General features: G+C 35.3%; 1 protein-coding gene across 1 annotated transcript; it reads left to right on the top strand.

The window, feature by feature from the left end:
• Window positions 1–1,584: 1,584 nt before the first annotated feature.
• TMEM217 (transmembrane protein 217) lies at window positions 1,585–2,444 on the top strand. Its single transcript, XM_072638420.1, has one exon. The coding sequence runs from the start codon at window positions 1,793–1,795 to the stop codon at window positions 2,408–2,410; it is 618 nt and encodes a 205-aa protein (XP_072494521.1). The 5' UTR covers window positions 1,585–1,792; the 3' UTR covers window positions 2,411–2,444.
• Window positions 2,445–16,214: the final 13,770 nt, after the last annotated feature.

Below are 16,214 nucleotides of genomic sequence, written 5' to 3'. Positions count from 1 at the left end.
AATTTGCATTTATGTAATTAGTAGTGATTTGGAGCTTTATTTCTATTGTTGTTGATATTTTTTTTCTTTTGAAAACTGTCTGGGCATCTCCTTTGATCTGTTTATTGGGGAGTGAATTGTGTTTTTAAAATTTAAATTACTTCTTTCTATATTTTTGATATGAAACCTTTATCAGAGAAACTTGGTGCAGAGATTTTTTTTCCAGGCTGAGGAAATCTTGCAGAGAAGGCGACATGGAGAAAGGAAAGAATCCCTGTTAGAGGAGAGGGTGCAGAGGGAGGAGGTCTGGAGGGAAAATCTTTCTAGAAGGGATAAAGATGCAAGGATGAAGGCTCTAAAGGGAGCATGTAGGTCATACACCTTGTCTGAAAGCAGTTTTCTTGGAAGAAGACAAGAAGACAATCAGGCTGAAACAGGAAACAAGGGCAATCAGTCAACAAGCACTGAATGGCTACTGTGTACTAAGCTGGAAAGTACTATGTGTACTTTCCAGAGGTAGGTCAAGTAGTATGTGTAGTCTGTGCTCAGAGAAGCAGCTGTTGTTGGGGGCCTCCCTGCCAGATGTGGAGTGAAAAGAATTCCTTGTGACTCGAACAGGACAGGGAATTAATGGTTTCTTCCTAGCTGGTTTCTTCCAGTAGACAACTAGAAGGGACATGGGGGAAAGCATCCTTCCTCTCCAGTGGAGAGAACAAGGGGCAAAAGAACTGAGCTGAGGTTATCCTCTTCCTTTTGATTTCCCCCACTTCTCCAGCTGCAGATGTGAGCTGACTCATGTGGAGAGATCTGACAGGGCTGTCCCAGGACCAAATTGAGGCAGCTTGTCCTACTCACCAGTCTTCTCCTACAACTGGAGAGTAGATGTTCCTCTGTCAGAATAGATAGGCATTATTATCCATTTGAAAGATGTAGAAACTGCAAAGGTTGAATGACTTGCACATGGTCATTTATCTAGCCAGCTTCAGAGACAAGATGGGAACCAGAATTACTTGACTCAAATTCCAGTACTTTTTCTAGTACCCAACAGTGACGGTGTCTCATCTCAAGCTGTTTCCAATCTAGGTGGGGAGAAAGGACATAAACATGTAAAAAGTTAAGCCACAACAAAAGTTTGAAATAATGTTCAAGATGATAGTAGAAGATATTTAATGGAGCATTCCATGATTTAATATCAAATGGATTATTCAAATGATAATTGCTAGAGGAGAAGTTCAGAAGCAGGAGAACTCACGTTGGAAAGGTGGGGTCAAGAACTTAATAGACAGAAAGACACATGTAAAAAGCAACAAGAAGATGCAATTCAATTCACTTTATTTACTTGGATCTCAGTTTCCTCATCTGTAAAAACAAAGGAGTTGGAATAGATGACCACAGAAATGCCTTCTAATCTAGATCTATGACCTTGTCAGTTAAATTCAGCAAGTATTTTTAAAGTGCTCACTATAGGCCAGGTACTGTGCTAGGTTTTGGGAATGCAAAGGCATTTGCTCCAGAAGTTTATATTCTATTAAAGAATAAACAGAGAGAAATATGGAAAGAGGGAATCAGAGAGAAGGAAAGAAAGAAGGATGCAGGAGAAAGTTCTGGATTCTATTCTCAACCATCTCCAACTGCCAGCATCAGGCTGGACAGCAACAAGGACAGGTTTAGAGATAACTGAGAGAGAAGGATTTAACAAGGTGTTGTAGCAAATGAAAGAGGACAATTGGCAGCCTGCCTCAAGTTTGGGTTTGGGAAATGAAACATTTCTGGCACAAGGCTCTGTCTAATATCTTTTGTAGAAGGCTTTAGTATGAGAGAGCAACACTGGTTTGGACTGAATGCCCAACTAGGCACTTTTCTCTCTGGTGTCTTCACCATCTTTGTCACCAACATGTATATTGTGTTTGAAGAGAAGTACATGAAGAATATCAACTGTTCCACTGAAAATAAGCAAGTGAAGACTAACTTTGTGAATAGCTTGATCGCCTGCTGGAGCTATTGGATCACCTTCTGCTTGTCCATAATCACCATCCTCATCAGCTGTTTCCTCTTATATTCTGTATATGCAAAAATCTATCAAGGCATGGTGATCTATGTCGTTTGGATTGTCTTCTATGAAGCAGTCAACTCCCTGCTGCAGTCCCTGACCAATACCAGAAACAATGTGATTCCAGAAGAAGTGAGGTATTTACGCTGGTTTGGTTTGTTCTCCCGTATTTTCATGTATGGATTCTGGATGTTTTTTGTGATCAAGTATGCTCACATCGTGTACAGAAACAAGATGCAAAGTAATATCACTTCCTACACCCGCCGTCTCTTTACCTATGTGGAATCAAATGAAGACAGGCCACACTACTCAAATATCCCAAAGCTTGACTATCCAAGTTTCCCAAAGCTCCATTACCCATCTCATATTAATATAAAATAAAGCAATCTTTTCTGCAAGAGTCAGAATTCCAGGATCCAACTCTCTTATCTCTAATTCTTACTCTCTTTCAATTTTCTTGAATTTGAATCTTGAATTTTCTGGAATCTTCAGTTTCTCGATGGTTCTGCTGCAACTGAAGTCACTCAATTTGGGTAGAGTTGTAGGTTTTTTTGGGGGGGAAGTTGTGTGTAAAGGAGTATCATTGGGTGGGCAAAGGAAGGAAATAGTAAATAAGTTCATATTTAGATTGTCTCAGTTTGGTTTATAACTGTTTCCTATTGGCTCCTGTTTAGAGAATGTGATAAGTAAAAAAAAAAAGTGAAATAAGGACTATTACAAGATAACTGCCTCTATATTTTTATATGTCCACATTTGACCAGTAAAATCACCTCAGGGCTATTGTCCTTCTCATTGATTTTATTTTAGTCTCCAAATACCAGGGGCAGAATCATCTATGTCCCAATAGACTAGAAGTTATAGAAAGGACTATTATTCATATGAGGGGACCAGTTTAATTCAACAATAGTTAAGGAATATTTGTTGAATCGAATTCATGAGCAGAGAGGCATGGGATGATAGAAGAATGAGGTGTCACAAGGAATTCCAGCTCTCTTTCTATCTACCTCAAAAATAGCACCAGAAAGGGAGCAAAATTACTTTAAATCCTTAAAAGAAAAAATAGGGAAGAACAGCATTCGAATAAATGAGCAAAACAAAAAAAATTCAACACAACGAAAATGATTTTCTAGATTAAAAGAAACCAAAGCAAAAATGCCAGAAGAAAAATGTATTGAGGGTTGTTCTAAACTGAGTCTAATTGAGGTCAGTCTCCCAGTAGTTTAGGAGCAGTATTGGAACAAAATGAGATAATCATTCAATAGATAACAGAAGGAGATTTATTGAGCCATGGAAGGAGAAGGACATTCAACAAAGATACACACTGAGGGTGCTTCAGGTTGATTCACCTCACTGAAGCTTTCTTGCTTTAGCTGTCTGTCATGACCCATCAAGCATCAGAAAGTGCTTGGACCATCTCCTGGCTGTTGTCAGATTTGTACTTAGGTAACCAGAATATGGGGGTTGGAGGGAAAGCTAAGTGAACCAATGAATAGAGCTTGGAATATTGATGCAGAAATTTTAAATAAAATATTTTCAAGGATATTACACCAAGATATCATAAAGATCATATACTATGACCAGGTGGGATTTATACCAGGAATGCAGGGCTGGTTCAGTATTAAGAAAACTGTTAGGTCATATCAATAACAAAAACAACAGAAGTCATCTGATTGTTTCAATAAATGCAGAAAAAAGTATTTGACAAAATATAACACTCATTCCTATTAAAAATGAAAGCATATAAATAAATGGAGCTTTTCTTAAAATAATAAGTAGTATCTATCTAAAACTACCAGCAAGCATTATATGTAATTGGGAAAAGCGAGAAGCCTTCCCAACAGATCAGGGGTGAAACAAAGTTGCCCATTATCACCACTATTATTCAACATTATACTAGAAATGTTGACTTTAGCAATAAAAGAAAAAGAAATTGAAGGAATTAGAATAGGTAATGAGAATACAAAACCATCCCTCTTTGAAGATGATATGATGGTATATTTGGAGAATCCTAGAGAATCAACTTAAAAAAACTAGTAGAAATAATTAACAACCTTAGCAAAGTTGCAGGATATAAAATAAACCAACAGAAATCATCAGCATTTATGTTACTATTGATAGATATATACTATATATACATATGTATTACTAAGAAAGTCTGGTAGCAAGAGATAGAAAAGAAATTTCATTTAAAATAATTATAGATAACATAAAATACTTGGGAGTCTATTTGCCAAGGAAAACTCAGGGACTATATGAACATAATTACAAAACAGTTTTCACACAAATAAAGTCAGATCTAAACAACTGGAAAATATTAATTACTCGTGGGTAGTCTGAGTCAATACAATAAAAGTAATTCTACCTAAATTAATTTACTTGTTCAGTGCCATACCAATCAAACTACCAAAAATAATTTTGGAGGGGTTAGAAAAAATAGTAACAAAATTCATCTGGAAGAACAAAAGATCGACAATGTCAAGGGAGTCAATGGAAAAAATTGTGAAAGAAGGTGACTTAGTCATAGGACTACAAAGTAGTACTATGTAGTAGTAGTAGTAGTATGACTAATACTACATAGTATTACAAAGTGGTTATCATCAAAACAATCTGATATTGGCTAAGAAATAGAGTGGTGGATCAGTGGAACAGATTGCAATAGATGCAATTGGAATAGGTGCAACACACAGTAGTTAAGAACTATAGTAATCTAGTGTTTGATAAACCCAAAGATCCAAGCTTTTGGGACAAGAACTCACAATTTGACAAAAATTGTTGGGAAAATTGGAAAGTATTTTGGCAGAAACTAAGCACAGAGCAACATCTTACACTGTATACCAACGTAAGTTCAAAATGGGTATGTGATTTAAACATAAAGGGTGATAACCATAAGCAAATTAGGGCAGCATGGAATAGTTTACCTGTTAGATCTATGGAAAAGGGAAGAATTTATGGCCAGACAAGAGACAAGAGAACATTATGGATGTAAAGTGGATAATTTCAATAGTATTTTATTTTATTTTTTTACAATTACACATCAAGACAATTTTTAGCATTCATTTTTACAAGATTTTGAGTTCCAAATTTTTCTCCCTACCTCCCTTCCCTCTCCTCTTCCAAAAATGATAGGCAATATGATATGTTACATATCTATAAAATATATATCTATAAAACATGTAATACATAATATAAAACATATTTCCATATTAGTCACAGCTGTGAAAGGAGAAACAGATCAAAAGAAAAAAACACGAGAAAGAATGAAGTAAGTGAAAAAGTATGCTTCTTTTTGCTTTCAAAGTTCATCAGTTCTTTATCTGGATGTGGATAGTATTTTTCTTCATGAGTTGTTTGTACTTGTCTTGGATCATTCTGTTACTAAGAAGAGTCAAGTCATTCACAGTCGGTCACACAGTGTTACTGATACTGTGTATAATGTTTTTTGGTTCTGCTCATTTCACTTTGCATCAGCTCATATGAGTCTTTCCAGGTTTTTCTGAAGGTATCCTGCTCATCATTTCTTATTACTCAATAGCATTCCATTACATTCATATACCACAACTTGTTTAGCCATTCCCCAATTGATGGGCATCCTCTCAATATCCAATTTCTTGCTACCACAAAAAAGAGCTGCTATAAATATTTTTGTACATATAGGTCCTTTACCCTTTTTTCTGATCTCTTTGGGATACAGACCTAGTAGTGGTATTGTTGGGTCAAAGGGTACGCACAACTTAGTTGATCTTTGGGCATATTTCCAAATTGCTCTCCAGAATGATTGGATCCATTCACAGTTCCACCAACAGTACATTAGGGTCTTAATTTTCCCACATCTTCTCCAATATTTTTAATTTTCCTTTTTTGTCGTATTTCCTTTTTTGTCATATTAGTCAATCTGATAGATTAATACCTGGTACCTCAGAGTTGTTTTAATATTCATTTTTCTAATCAAGTGATTTAGAGCATTTCTTCATATGCCTATAGATAGTTTTGATTTCTTCAGCTGAAAACTGCCTGTTCATATTCTTTGACAATTTATCAATTGGGAAATGGCTTATATTCTTATAAATTTGACTCAGTTCTCTATATATTTGAGAAATGAGGCCTTTAACAGAGACACTTACTATAAAGATTGTGTCCCCACTTTCTGCTTTCCTTCTAATTTTGGTTTCATTGATTTTGTTTGTGTAAAAACTTTTTTAATTTAATGTAATCAAAATGATCTGTTTTACATTTTATAATGCTCTCTTTCTCTTCTAATGAACCTATAACTCACTTAATTTCTCTTTTAAGAATTTGGATGTTATGCCACTTGGTACATATATGTTTAGTATTAATATTACTCCATTGTTTATGGCACCTTTTATTAAGATGTACTTTCCTCCTTATTTCTTTTAATTAGGTTTATTTTTGCTTTTGCTTTGTCTGAGACTAGTATTGCTATCTCTGCTTTTTCTTTTTTTACTTCAACTGAAGCATAATAGATTCTGCTGCATTCCTTTACCTTTACTCTGTATGTGTGTGTGTATCTCTCTGCTTCAAGTGTGTAAACAAAATGTTGTAGGATTCTATTTTTTGATCCATTCTGCCATCTGCTTCTGTCTTGTGGGAGAGTTCATCCCATTCACATTCACAGTTATGATTACTGAGTATTTCACTCTATCCTATTTTTCTTCCTGTTTGTCCTCTCTCTCCTTTCATGCTTTTACTCTTCACCAGTGTTTTGCTTCTGTCTACTGACTCCCCTGGTCTGCTTTCTCTTCTGTTAGTCCCTTCCCTCTTTACTTAACCTCCTCCCCTCCTACTTTGCTGTTGAGTAAGATAGATTTCTATACTCAACTGATTGTGCATATTACTCTCTCTTTGGGCCAATAGTGATGTGAGTCAGGTTCAAGCAATGCCCATTGCCCACCTTCCCATCTTTCCCTCCACTGTAGTAGGTTTTTCCCATCTCTTCATGAGAAATAATTTATTCCATTCTACCTCTTCATGAAAAATAATTGCTTCATTCTACCTTTCCCTTCCTTCTGCATCCAATGTACTCTTCTTTCTCATCCCTTCATTTTTTTATACTATTCTCTCAAATTCACCTTGTACCCATGTCCTATGTCCATGTATATTGCTTCTAGCTGTACTATTTGAGGTACAATTTTTAAAAATTCTAAGTATCATCTTCCTAAGTAGGGATGTAAACAGTTCATCTCCATTGAATCTCTTATGTTTTCTTTTCTCTTTTTCCCTTTGTAGCTTCTGTTGGGTCTTGATATTGGAGATCACTTTTTTTGTTCAGTTGTGACCTTCTCCATATGAAAGCTTGAAATCCTTCTATTTCATTGAATGACCATTTTTTTCCCTTAAAGTATTATGTTTAATTTTGCTGGGAAGATGTTTCTTGGTTGTAGTCATAGCTCCTTTGCCTTTTGGAATATCATGTTCTATGACCTCTGATCCTTTAATGTTGCAGCTGCTAGGTCCTGTGTAATCCTGATTGTGTCTCCCTGATAGTTGAACTGTTTCTTTATGCCACTTGCTCTATTTTTTTCTTGACCTGATAATTCTGAAATTTAACTATAATGTTCCTTGAAGTTTTTATTTTTGGATTCTTTTCCTGAGGTGATCAGTAGATTCTTTCAATGCCTATTTTGCCCTCTGGTTCCAGAATATCAAGGCACTTTTCCTTGATAATTTCTTGAAAGATGCTGTCCGGGTCCTCCTTTTGATTATGGCTTTCAGGTAGCCCAATGATTCTGATATTGTCTCTCCCAAATCTATTTTCCAGGTCAGTTGTTTTTCCAATGTGGTATTTTACATTTTCTTCTATTTTTTCATTCTTTTGAATTTCTTTGATTGATTCTTGATGTCTCATAGAGTCATAGCTTTCACTTACCCAATTCTAACTTTTAAGGAAATGTTCTCCTCAGTTAGCTTTTGTACTTCTTTTTTCATTTGACCAATTCTACTTTTTAAGGAGTTATTTTCTTTTCTTTTTTTTAATAATTAATTTGTTTTCAGTTTTCAACAATCATTTCCATAAGTTTTAATTTTTTTCCCCTTCTTTCTTCCTCCCTTCCCACGATGGCATGCAACCTTATATGGATGCTACACATTCATTCTTATTAAACACATTTTCACATTAGTTATGTTGCATAGAAATTGAAACGAATGGGAGAAACCATGAGAAATAAACAAAACATAATTTATCATAACAAAATCGAAGATAGTCTGCTTCATTCTGCATTCTGCATGTGGATGGCATTTTGCATCATGAGTCCTTTGGAAATGTTTTAGGTCCTTGCGTTGCTGTGAAGGGTTAAGTTTATCAGATACAATCTTTGCACACTGTGGCTGTTACTGTGTATAATGTTCTCCTAGTTCTGCTCACTTCTCTCAGCATCAATTCATATAAGTCTTCAGGTTTTTCTGAAGTCTGCCTGTTCGTCATTTCTTACAGCACAATAGTATTCCATTACATTCATACCACAACTTGTTCAGCCATTCCCCAATTGATGGGTGTCCCCTCAATTTCCAGTTTTTGGCCACTACAAAAAGAGCTGCTATAAATATTTTCATACATGTGGGTCCTTTTCCCATTTTTATGATTTCTTTGGGACACAGCCCTAGAAGTAGTGTTGCTGGGTCAAAGGGTATGCACATTTTTATAACCCTTTGGGCATAGTTCCAAATTGTTCAAGGAGCTTTTTCTTCAGAAGATTTTTGTATTTTTTTTCCATTTGTCCAATTCTGCTTTTTAACAGTTGTTTTCTTTTTCCAGGCTGTTTACTCTTTTTTCATAATTCTCTTGCATCACTCATTTCTTTTTCCAATTTTTCTTCTACCTCTCTTATATGATTTTTAAGCTCCTTTTTGAGCTCTCATATAAGTTCCTTCTAGTCTTGAGACCACTTCCTGTTTTTCTTTGGGGGTTGGCTCACAGTTGTTTTAATATATGTCCTCTTCTGAGTTTGTGTCTTGATTTTCCCTGTCACAATAATAACTTCTATGGTCAGATTCTTTCTTTGCTATTTTTTGCTCATCTTTTTTGGTCCTTTTTCCTTTTAAATCTGAGCTCTGCTGCTCAGATGTAAGGGGCACTGTCTCAGCCTGCTGCCAGGGGCTGAAGACCCTGGCTGTTTACCTGGTGCTGCATTGATGTTGCTCTGAGGGCTGGAGGGAACCGTCATTTCTGGTGCTGTACTGAGAGGGTGTGATATGGTTGGCACTGTTGGAGACTGTAGGAGTCTGGCAGCCTTCCTCATGCTGAGTTGGAGTCCTAGTGTTTGTGCATGGTATGTGCTGAGGCTGGTGGAGTATTTCTTCATTTCCCAAGAGCTACACTAAAAATCATGGTGAGCTGTCTGTTTGCCCAGGACTATGCTGAAATAGGTGGAGGTTCTCAGAGCTGGCATCCGCCAGTTTCCCTGACTATACTGAAGCATGTAGGGGGTCCTGATGTTGATGTTTGCCCACTCCACCTCAGGAGCTCAGGAGCTGAGAAGGGGCTTTCTGCTGACTTGTTGGGATGCTTCCTGTCCCGACCTGCTTTCCCTTTTAGACAAGTGAGACAGACCTTTCTTGTCAATCTTCCAAACTTCGTGGATTAAAAGGTTGTTTCACCCCATCTTTTTGCTGGTTCTGCTGTTCCAGGATTTGTTTTGGGGTGTTTTATGTTTTTTGGAGGTGAATATGGGAAAGTTATGGTGATTTACTGCTTACTCTGCCAAATTAGTTCCCAGCTGAAATGGATAATTTTGGTTACCTTAAATTAAAAACAAATAAAACCAAATGCAACTAGTATCAGAAGGAAAGCAGAAAACTTGGAAAATGTGTTTACAGCAAGTTTCTCTGATAAAGGTCTCACTTCTAAAATATATAAAGAATTGAGTCAAGTATAAAAAAGGAGCCATTTTTCCAATTGACAACTGGTCAAAGGATATGAACAGGCAGTTCTCAGACGAAGAAATCAAAGCTATCTATAGTCATATGAAAAAATGCTCTAAATTAACTATTTATTAGAGAAATGAAAATCAAAACAACTCTGAGGTAACACATCACATCTATCAGATTGACTAACATAACAAAATAGAAAAATTATACATTTTAGAGAGAATATGGGGAAATTGAAACACTAACAAATTGTTGATGGAGTTGTGAACTGATCCAACCATTTTGGAGAGCAATTTGGAACTATGCCCAAAAGGCTATAAAATTGTGTATACCCATTGACCCAGCAATACCTCTTCTAGAGTTGTATCCCAAAGAGATTATAAAAATGGGAAAAGGAGCCACATGTACAAAAATATTTATAGCAGCTTTTTTTGTGGTGACAAAGAATTGGAAATTCAGTGGATGTCCATCAACTGGGGAATGGCTGAACAAGTTGTAGTATATGATTGTGAGGGAATTCTATTGGGTTGTAAGAAATGATGAGCAGGATGATTACAGAAAAACCTGGAAAGACTTGTATGAACTGATGCAAAGTGAAGTGAGCAGCCAGGAGAACACTATACACAGTAAGAGCAATATTGTACAATGATCAACTGGGAAAGACTTAGCTATTCTCAGCAATACAGTGATCTAAGAAGTCTGAAGAACTTTTGAAAAATGTTTCCCACCTCCAGAGAAAGAACTGATGGAGTCTGAATGCAGATTGAAGCATACATTTTTCAATTATTTAACATTTTTATTAAAAGTTTGAGTTGCAAATTCTATCCCTCCCTCCCTTTTTCCTCTTCCCAGAAATGGTAAATAATCAGATATGCATTATACATGTGCAATTATGTAAAACATTTCCATATTAATCATTTTGTACAAGAAGAGTTGAATAAAAGATGAAAGAAAGAAAATGAAAGAAAGAAAAAAGTGGAAAATAGCACACTTCAATCAATATTCAAACAACATGAGTTCTTTCTCTGGAGGTGGATAGTATACTTCATCATTAGCCCTTTGGTATTGCTTGGATCATTGTACTGCTAAGAATAACTAAGTCATTCATAGTTCTTCATCATACAATATATTGCTCTTACCATACATGACATCCTCCTCCTGATTCCGTTCATTTCACTATGCACCCATTTATGTAAATCTTTCTAGATTTTTTTGAAATCTTCCTGCCTATAATTTTTTATAGCACAAAAATATTCCATTCCAATAATATACATTTAAAAAATTTTAGTGCATGTTTTCTGTCACAACATGATTAATATGGAAATATGTTTTACATGACTACGTATGTATAACCTGGGTCAGTCAGGTGACAAAGTGAATAGAATGCCAGACCTGAGGTCAGGAAGACTTATCTTCCTGAGTTCAAATCTGGCCTCAGACACTTAATAACTATGTGACCCTGGGCAAGTCCCTTAACCCTGTTTGCCTTAGTTTCCTCACCTGAAAAAAATGAGCTGGAGGAAGAAATAGCAAACTACTCCAGTATCATTGCCAAGAAAACCCCAATTGGAATCATGAAGAGTCAGACACAACCAAACAACTGAACAACAACACATTTATAACCTATATCAAATTGTGTGCCTTTTCAAAGAAGGGAGCAAGGAAGGAGAAAGAATTTAGAACTCAAAAATTTAAAAAGAAAAGGTTAAAATTGTTTACATGTAATTGTAAAAAAATAATATTTAAAATAAATGGATAAATAAAAATAAATAGATAAAATATTTAAAGCTTTAAAAATCCAAAAAATATATCAATCAGGTCTGACAGTAAAAACAAACGAATGAATGGAACAAATCAAAATGAACACTAGTAGCACAGCACTTGCAACAATGCTAGAAGTTTCTCAAAACACAGCAAAATATAAGCTCAGTAATGACTAAACTAAATGATACCCCAAAGTGTTTTTTTTAGCAAATTTAATTCAACAATTTTTGCATGGTTCTACTATGGGGTTACAGTGGGGAGTGGGAATGGAAACTCTTCTTGCCCTCCAGCAGCTCACATTGTATTTGTGGTGAGGAGTACAACTGAGGTGACTGAAAAAATGGTAATGCCTTCAATAGAGACAAGAAGGCTTGGAGGAAGAGTGACTTTTAGAGGGGGGAGAGAATTATGATTTAAAATTTTCAATTCTGACTTATGTTTAGTGAGCAGGATACAGAGGAAGAAGAAAAGGACCTTCCAGACAGATAGAAGGAAAAACAACTGAGAATGGAAAAGTGGAAACTGAGTGAAGAGAGAGTATCTAGAAGGGATCAATAGTGTCAAAAGCTGCTCCTTCCCACCACAAAGGAGGATGAGGACTGAGAAAAGGTGATCAAATTTTACAGATTAGAGATGATAAGTAAGCTTTGGGAGGGGGCAGCTTCAGTAGAGTAATGGTGTCAGAAACCAGATTGCAAGGGATTGAGAAGCGAATGGGTAGACAAGAAATGGAAATGAAGACGGCCAACTCAGTGATCATATTTGAGCTCAGATTGCCTATATCAGTGATGTCAAATGCCAATAAAAAGAGGGATCACTAAGAGAAACCTGAGGGCCAGATATTAACTTATAAAACCATATATGCTTTTGTGGTGGCAAATAATTGACTGTTACAGGTTTTTTTGTTGTTGTTGTTATTTTATTACTATACCAATACACTAAAGCTATATAGGAGATGGCCCAGATCCCTGAACTCAAGAGCATTGGTAACAGCAGGGCTCTCCAGATGACTGGCCCTGCTTCTAGGCAGAGACCCTCAGCCAACATTCAGGGGAGCAATCATTATGGAAAAAGGTATCTACTTTCCTCTTTATCATCAACACCAACTGTCATCTAGTTGCCATTTGTAGACAGATAAGCCCAAGACTCCTAACAGTGTCAGCACCTCCTAGACCACTGGTCCTATTTCCATCCCAAACTCCATAGCTATCATCTCAAATAGCATCCAACTTGTCAGTAGCCTGACAATTACTTCTGTGGGTGCTTCAACAGCTGCTGAAGACCAAGAAAAGAAAATTCTTCCTACCAAAGTCCTTGTACATCTTTTCCCATTTGGCCAATTCCACTTTTTAAGGAGTTCTCTTTAGTAAACTTTTGTACCTCCTTTCTCCATTTGTCCAATTCTACTTTTTAAGGAGCTCTTTTCTTCAGTGAATTTTTGTGCTTCTTTTACAGGAACAAGACACTCCATCTCTTAGCTCTAGGTATTTTCTCTGGCTGTCCCCTAAGCCTTGGAATGATCATCTTCCTTATCTCTCTCTCCTGATTTCCTTCAAGAACCAGTTAAAATCCCATCTTCTATAGGAAGCCTTTGTCAGCCTCTTTTAATTCTAGTGCCTTTCCTCCATTAATTATTTCTTATTTACAGCTTCTCTGTAAATATTTATTTGTATCCTCCATTAGATCCTAAGCTTGTGAAAGGCAAGTTTTTTTTTGTCTCTTTTTGTATCCATATCTCTTGGGACAGTGCCTGGCAAATAGTAAGTGTTTAAGGAATGCTTATTGACTGACTGAATTATGTCAATATGTTCTGAAAAGACTTTTAATGAAATCTGACACCCATTTCTATGAAAAAAAGCACTAGAAAATATAGGAATAAATGGATTTTTTTCCTTAATATGGAAAGGACTCCTTTTTGTGAGTTCAGTACTGGCCTCAGACACTCATTAGCTGTGTGATAGTGAGCAAGTCACTTCACCTTGTTTGCCTCAGTTTCCTTATCTATAAAATATGTGTGTGTATATGTATGTATATAAAACTGGAGGAGGAAATGGTAAACCACTCCAGTCTCTTTGCTAAGAAAACCCCAAATAGGTTCATGAAGAGTCAGACATAACGGTACAACAACAAAGCAACAAAAAGCAAGAGTAAATATTATATATAATGGAGAAAAGTTAGCTACCTTATCAGTGAGATAAGGGGTAAAGGAAAGATGTCCATTATAATTACCACTATTTAATATGGAGCTAGAGATGCTAGCTATAGCAATTAGATAAGAAAAGAAGATCAAAGGAATATAAATATAGCCAGAGGGAGAAATTATCAGTTTTTGTAGATTATATGACCATCTAGAGAACCATAGTCAACTAAAATAATTGACTTAATTTTAAAATTTAACAAAGTTTTATGACATCAAATAAATCCACCTAAATCATTAACATTTTAGTATATTATCAATAAAATCCCACAGGAGGGGCTGGAAAGAGAGATTCTATTCAAAATAGCTCCAGAATGTATAAAATTTTTAGGAGTCTTTAGGGAGTCATTTTGGGAGTCTTGGCACACTTAGGCACTTATATGAATATAATTACAAAATACTCTTCACAGATATAAAGAAAAATTTAAATAATTGGAGAGAATTAATTGCCTATCAGGTAGCATGTGTAAATATAATAAAACTGATGATAGTACCTTAGTTGATTGACTTATTCAGTGCCATATTGATAAAACTTCTGATAGATCATTTTATAGAGGTGGAATAAATTATAATGAAATTTACTTGGAGAAACAAAAGGTCAAGACTTTCAAGGGAAATAATGAAAAATAGAGAAAAAGAAGGAGTTCTAGTAGTATCAGATCTCAAACTATTCTACAATACAGTAATCATCAAAACTATTTAAAAAGTAGAAAAATAGATCATTGGAACATCATGGAGGCAAATGAACTCAATAGCATAATATTCCATAAATTAAAAGACCCCACTTAGGGAGAGTAATAAGGACTCAGCTTTTTGACAAAAATTGCTGGGAAAACCAAAAATTAGTTTGGCAGAAATTAGATAAACATCTTACACTATATACCAAGATAGGTCATATCATAAATCAGAAGAGCAGGGAAGAAATTACTTACCATATATATGAAGAGGGAAAGAATTCATGACCAAAGAAGATTTAGAGATAATCACAGAAGATAAAATGGATAATTTTGATTATATGAAATTAAAATAGTTTTTTTTTGCACAAACAAAACAATAAGTTAAAATTAGAACAGACTAGAAATAAATAACTTTTTTGGGGGTAGATATTTACAGTAAATTCTAATAAAGGTCTCATACCCAAGCTATATAAGGAATTTATTCAAAGTTATAAAAATAAGAACCAACTCTACTAAATAGTCAAAGGATATGAACAAGCAGTTTTCAAAGAAAGATCCATGCTATCAACAAAAGAATTCCCCAAATCATTAATAACTAGAGAAATGTAAATTAAAATACCTCTAAGATTCTGCCTTATGCTCATTAGATAGGCAAAGATGATCAAAGGAATGACAAATGTTGGAGGGAGTTCAGGGAAACTACTGTACTCTCAGTGTATCTGTGACTTAGTCTAGTAATTCTGAAAAGAAATTTGGAACTGTGACTCCAGCATCACAATTACTAAAGCCTACGTGCTGTACCACGATAAAATTAAGGAAAGAGGAAAAGGACTTATACATGCAAAAATATTTATGGCAGCCCTTTCCATAGTAGCAAAATGAAACAAAGAAAAAATGGAAAGTAAATGGCTACCCATCTATTGGGGCATAGTTAAACAAATTATGGATGTGGATGTAATGACATGTAATAAACGATGAAATGGTCAGTTTCAGAGAAAATTAGAAAGACCTTTATGAACAGATGTACAATGAAGTGAACAGAACAAAGAGAAGAACGGTGACAGTATAATAAAGAAAAAAACTTTGAAAGACTTTAGAACCCTGATCAGTACAATAACAAACTATGATTCCAGAGGACCAGAAAAGATGTATTGACACTAGCCAGTCCCTGACACAGGAATGGGGAGCTCAAAATGCAGAATGAGACATGCATTTTTGGACATTGCCAATGTGGAAATTTGCTTCATTTTGAGTATGAATATTTGTTGAGAGGATTTTGGTTTCTCTTTTTCTTTTTTCTTTTTGTTTAATTGGAAGAGGAAAGAGAGTGGGAGAGGAAGAATAAGTACTTGCTAATTAAGGAAAAAAACGAATTAAAAACAAAACCTAAATCTGCTTTGAAAAACCAGTAAAGCACTAAAATATTTAGCAAAAAGAGAAAACCACATCACCCAAATTAGAAAAACAACAGGAAAAATCACACTGAATGCAAAAGAAATCAAGAATACTTTTAGAAACCACAGTGCATATTTATACATATATATGCCAAGAAAATTGAAAATTACAAAGCAATTGCTAAATATAAAAAGAACTTTAAGTTGTTGTCATAATATTAATTTTGACTATGCCACTAGTTAAAAATAGTTTTTATTTAGAATTTTTTTTA

This window comes from Notamacropus eugenii, chromosome 2, assembly GCF_028372415.1.
Source record: "Notamacropus eugenii isolate mMacEug1 chromosome 2, mMacEug1.pri_v2, whole genome shotgun sequence".
NCBI classification, from domain to species: Eukaryota; Metazoa; Chordata; class Mammalia; order Diprotodontia; family Macropodidae; genus Notamacropus; species Notamacropus eugenii.
Note: the sequence above shows the minus strand (reverse complement) of the source record. Positions and strands in the feature narration are given on the sequence as shown.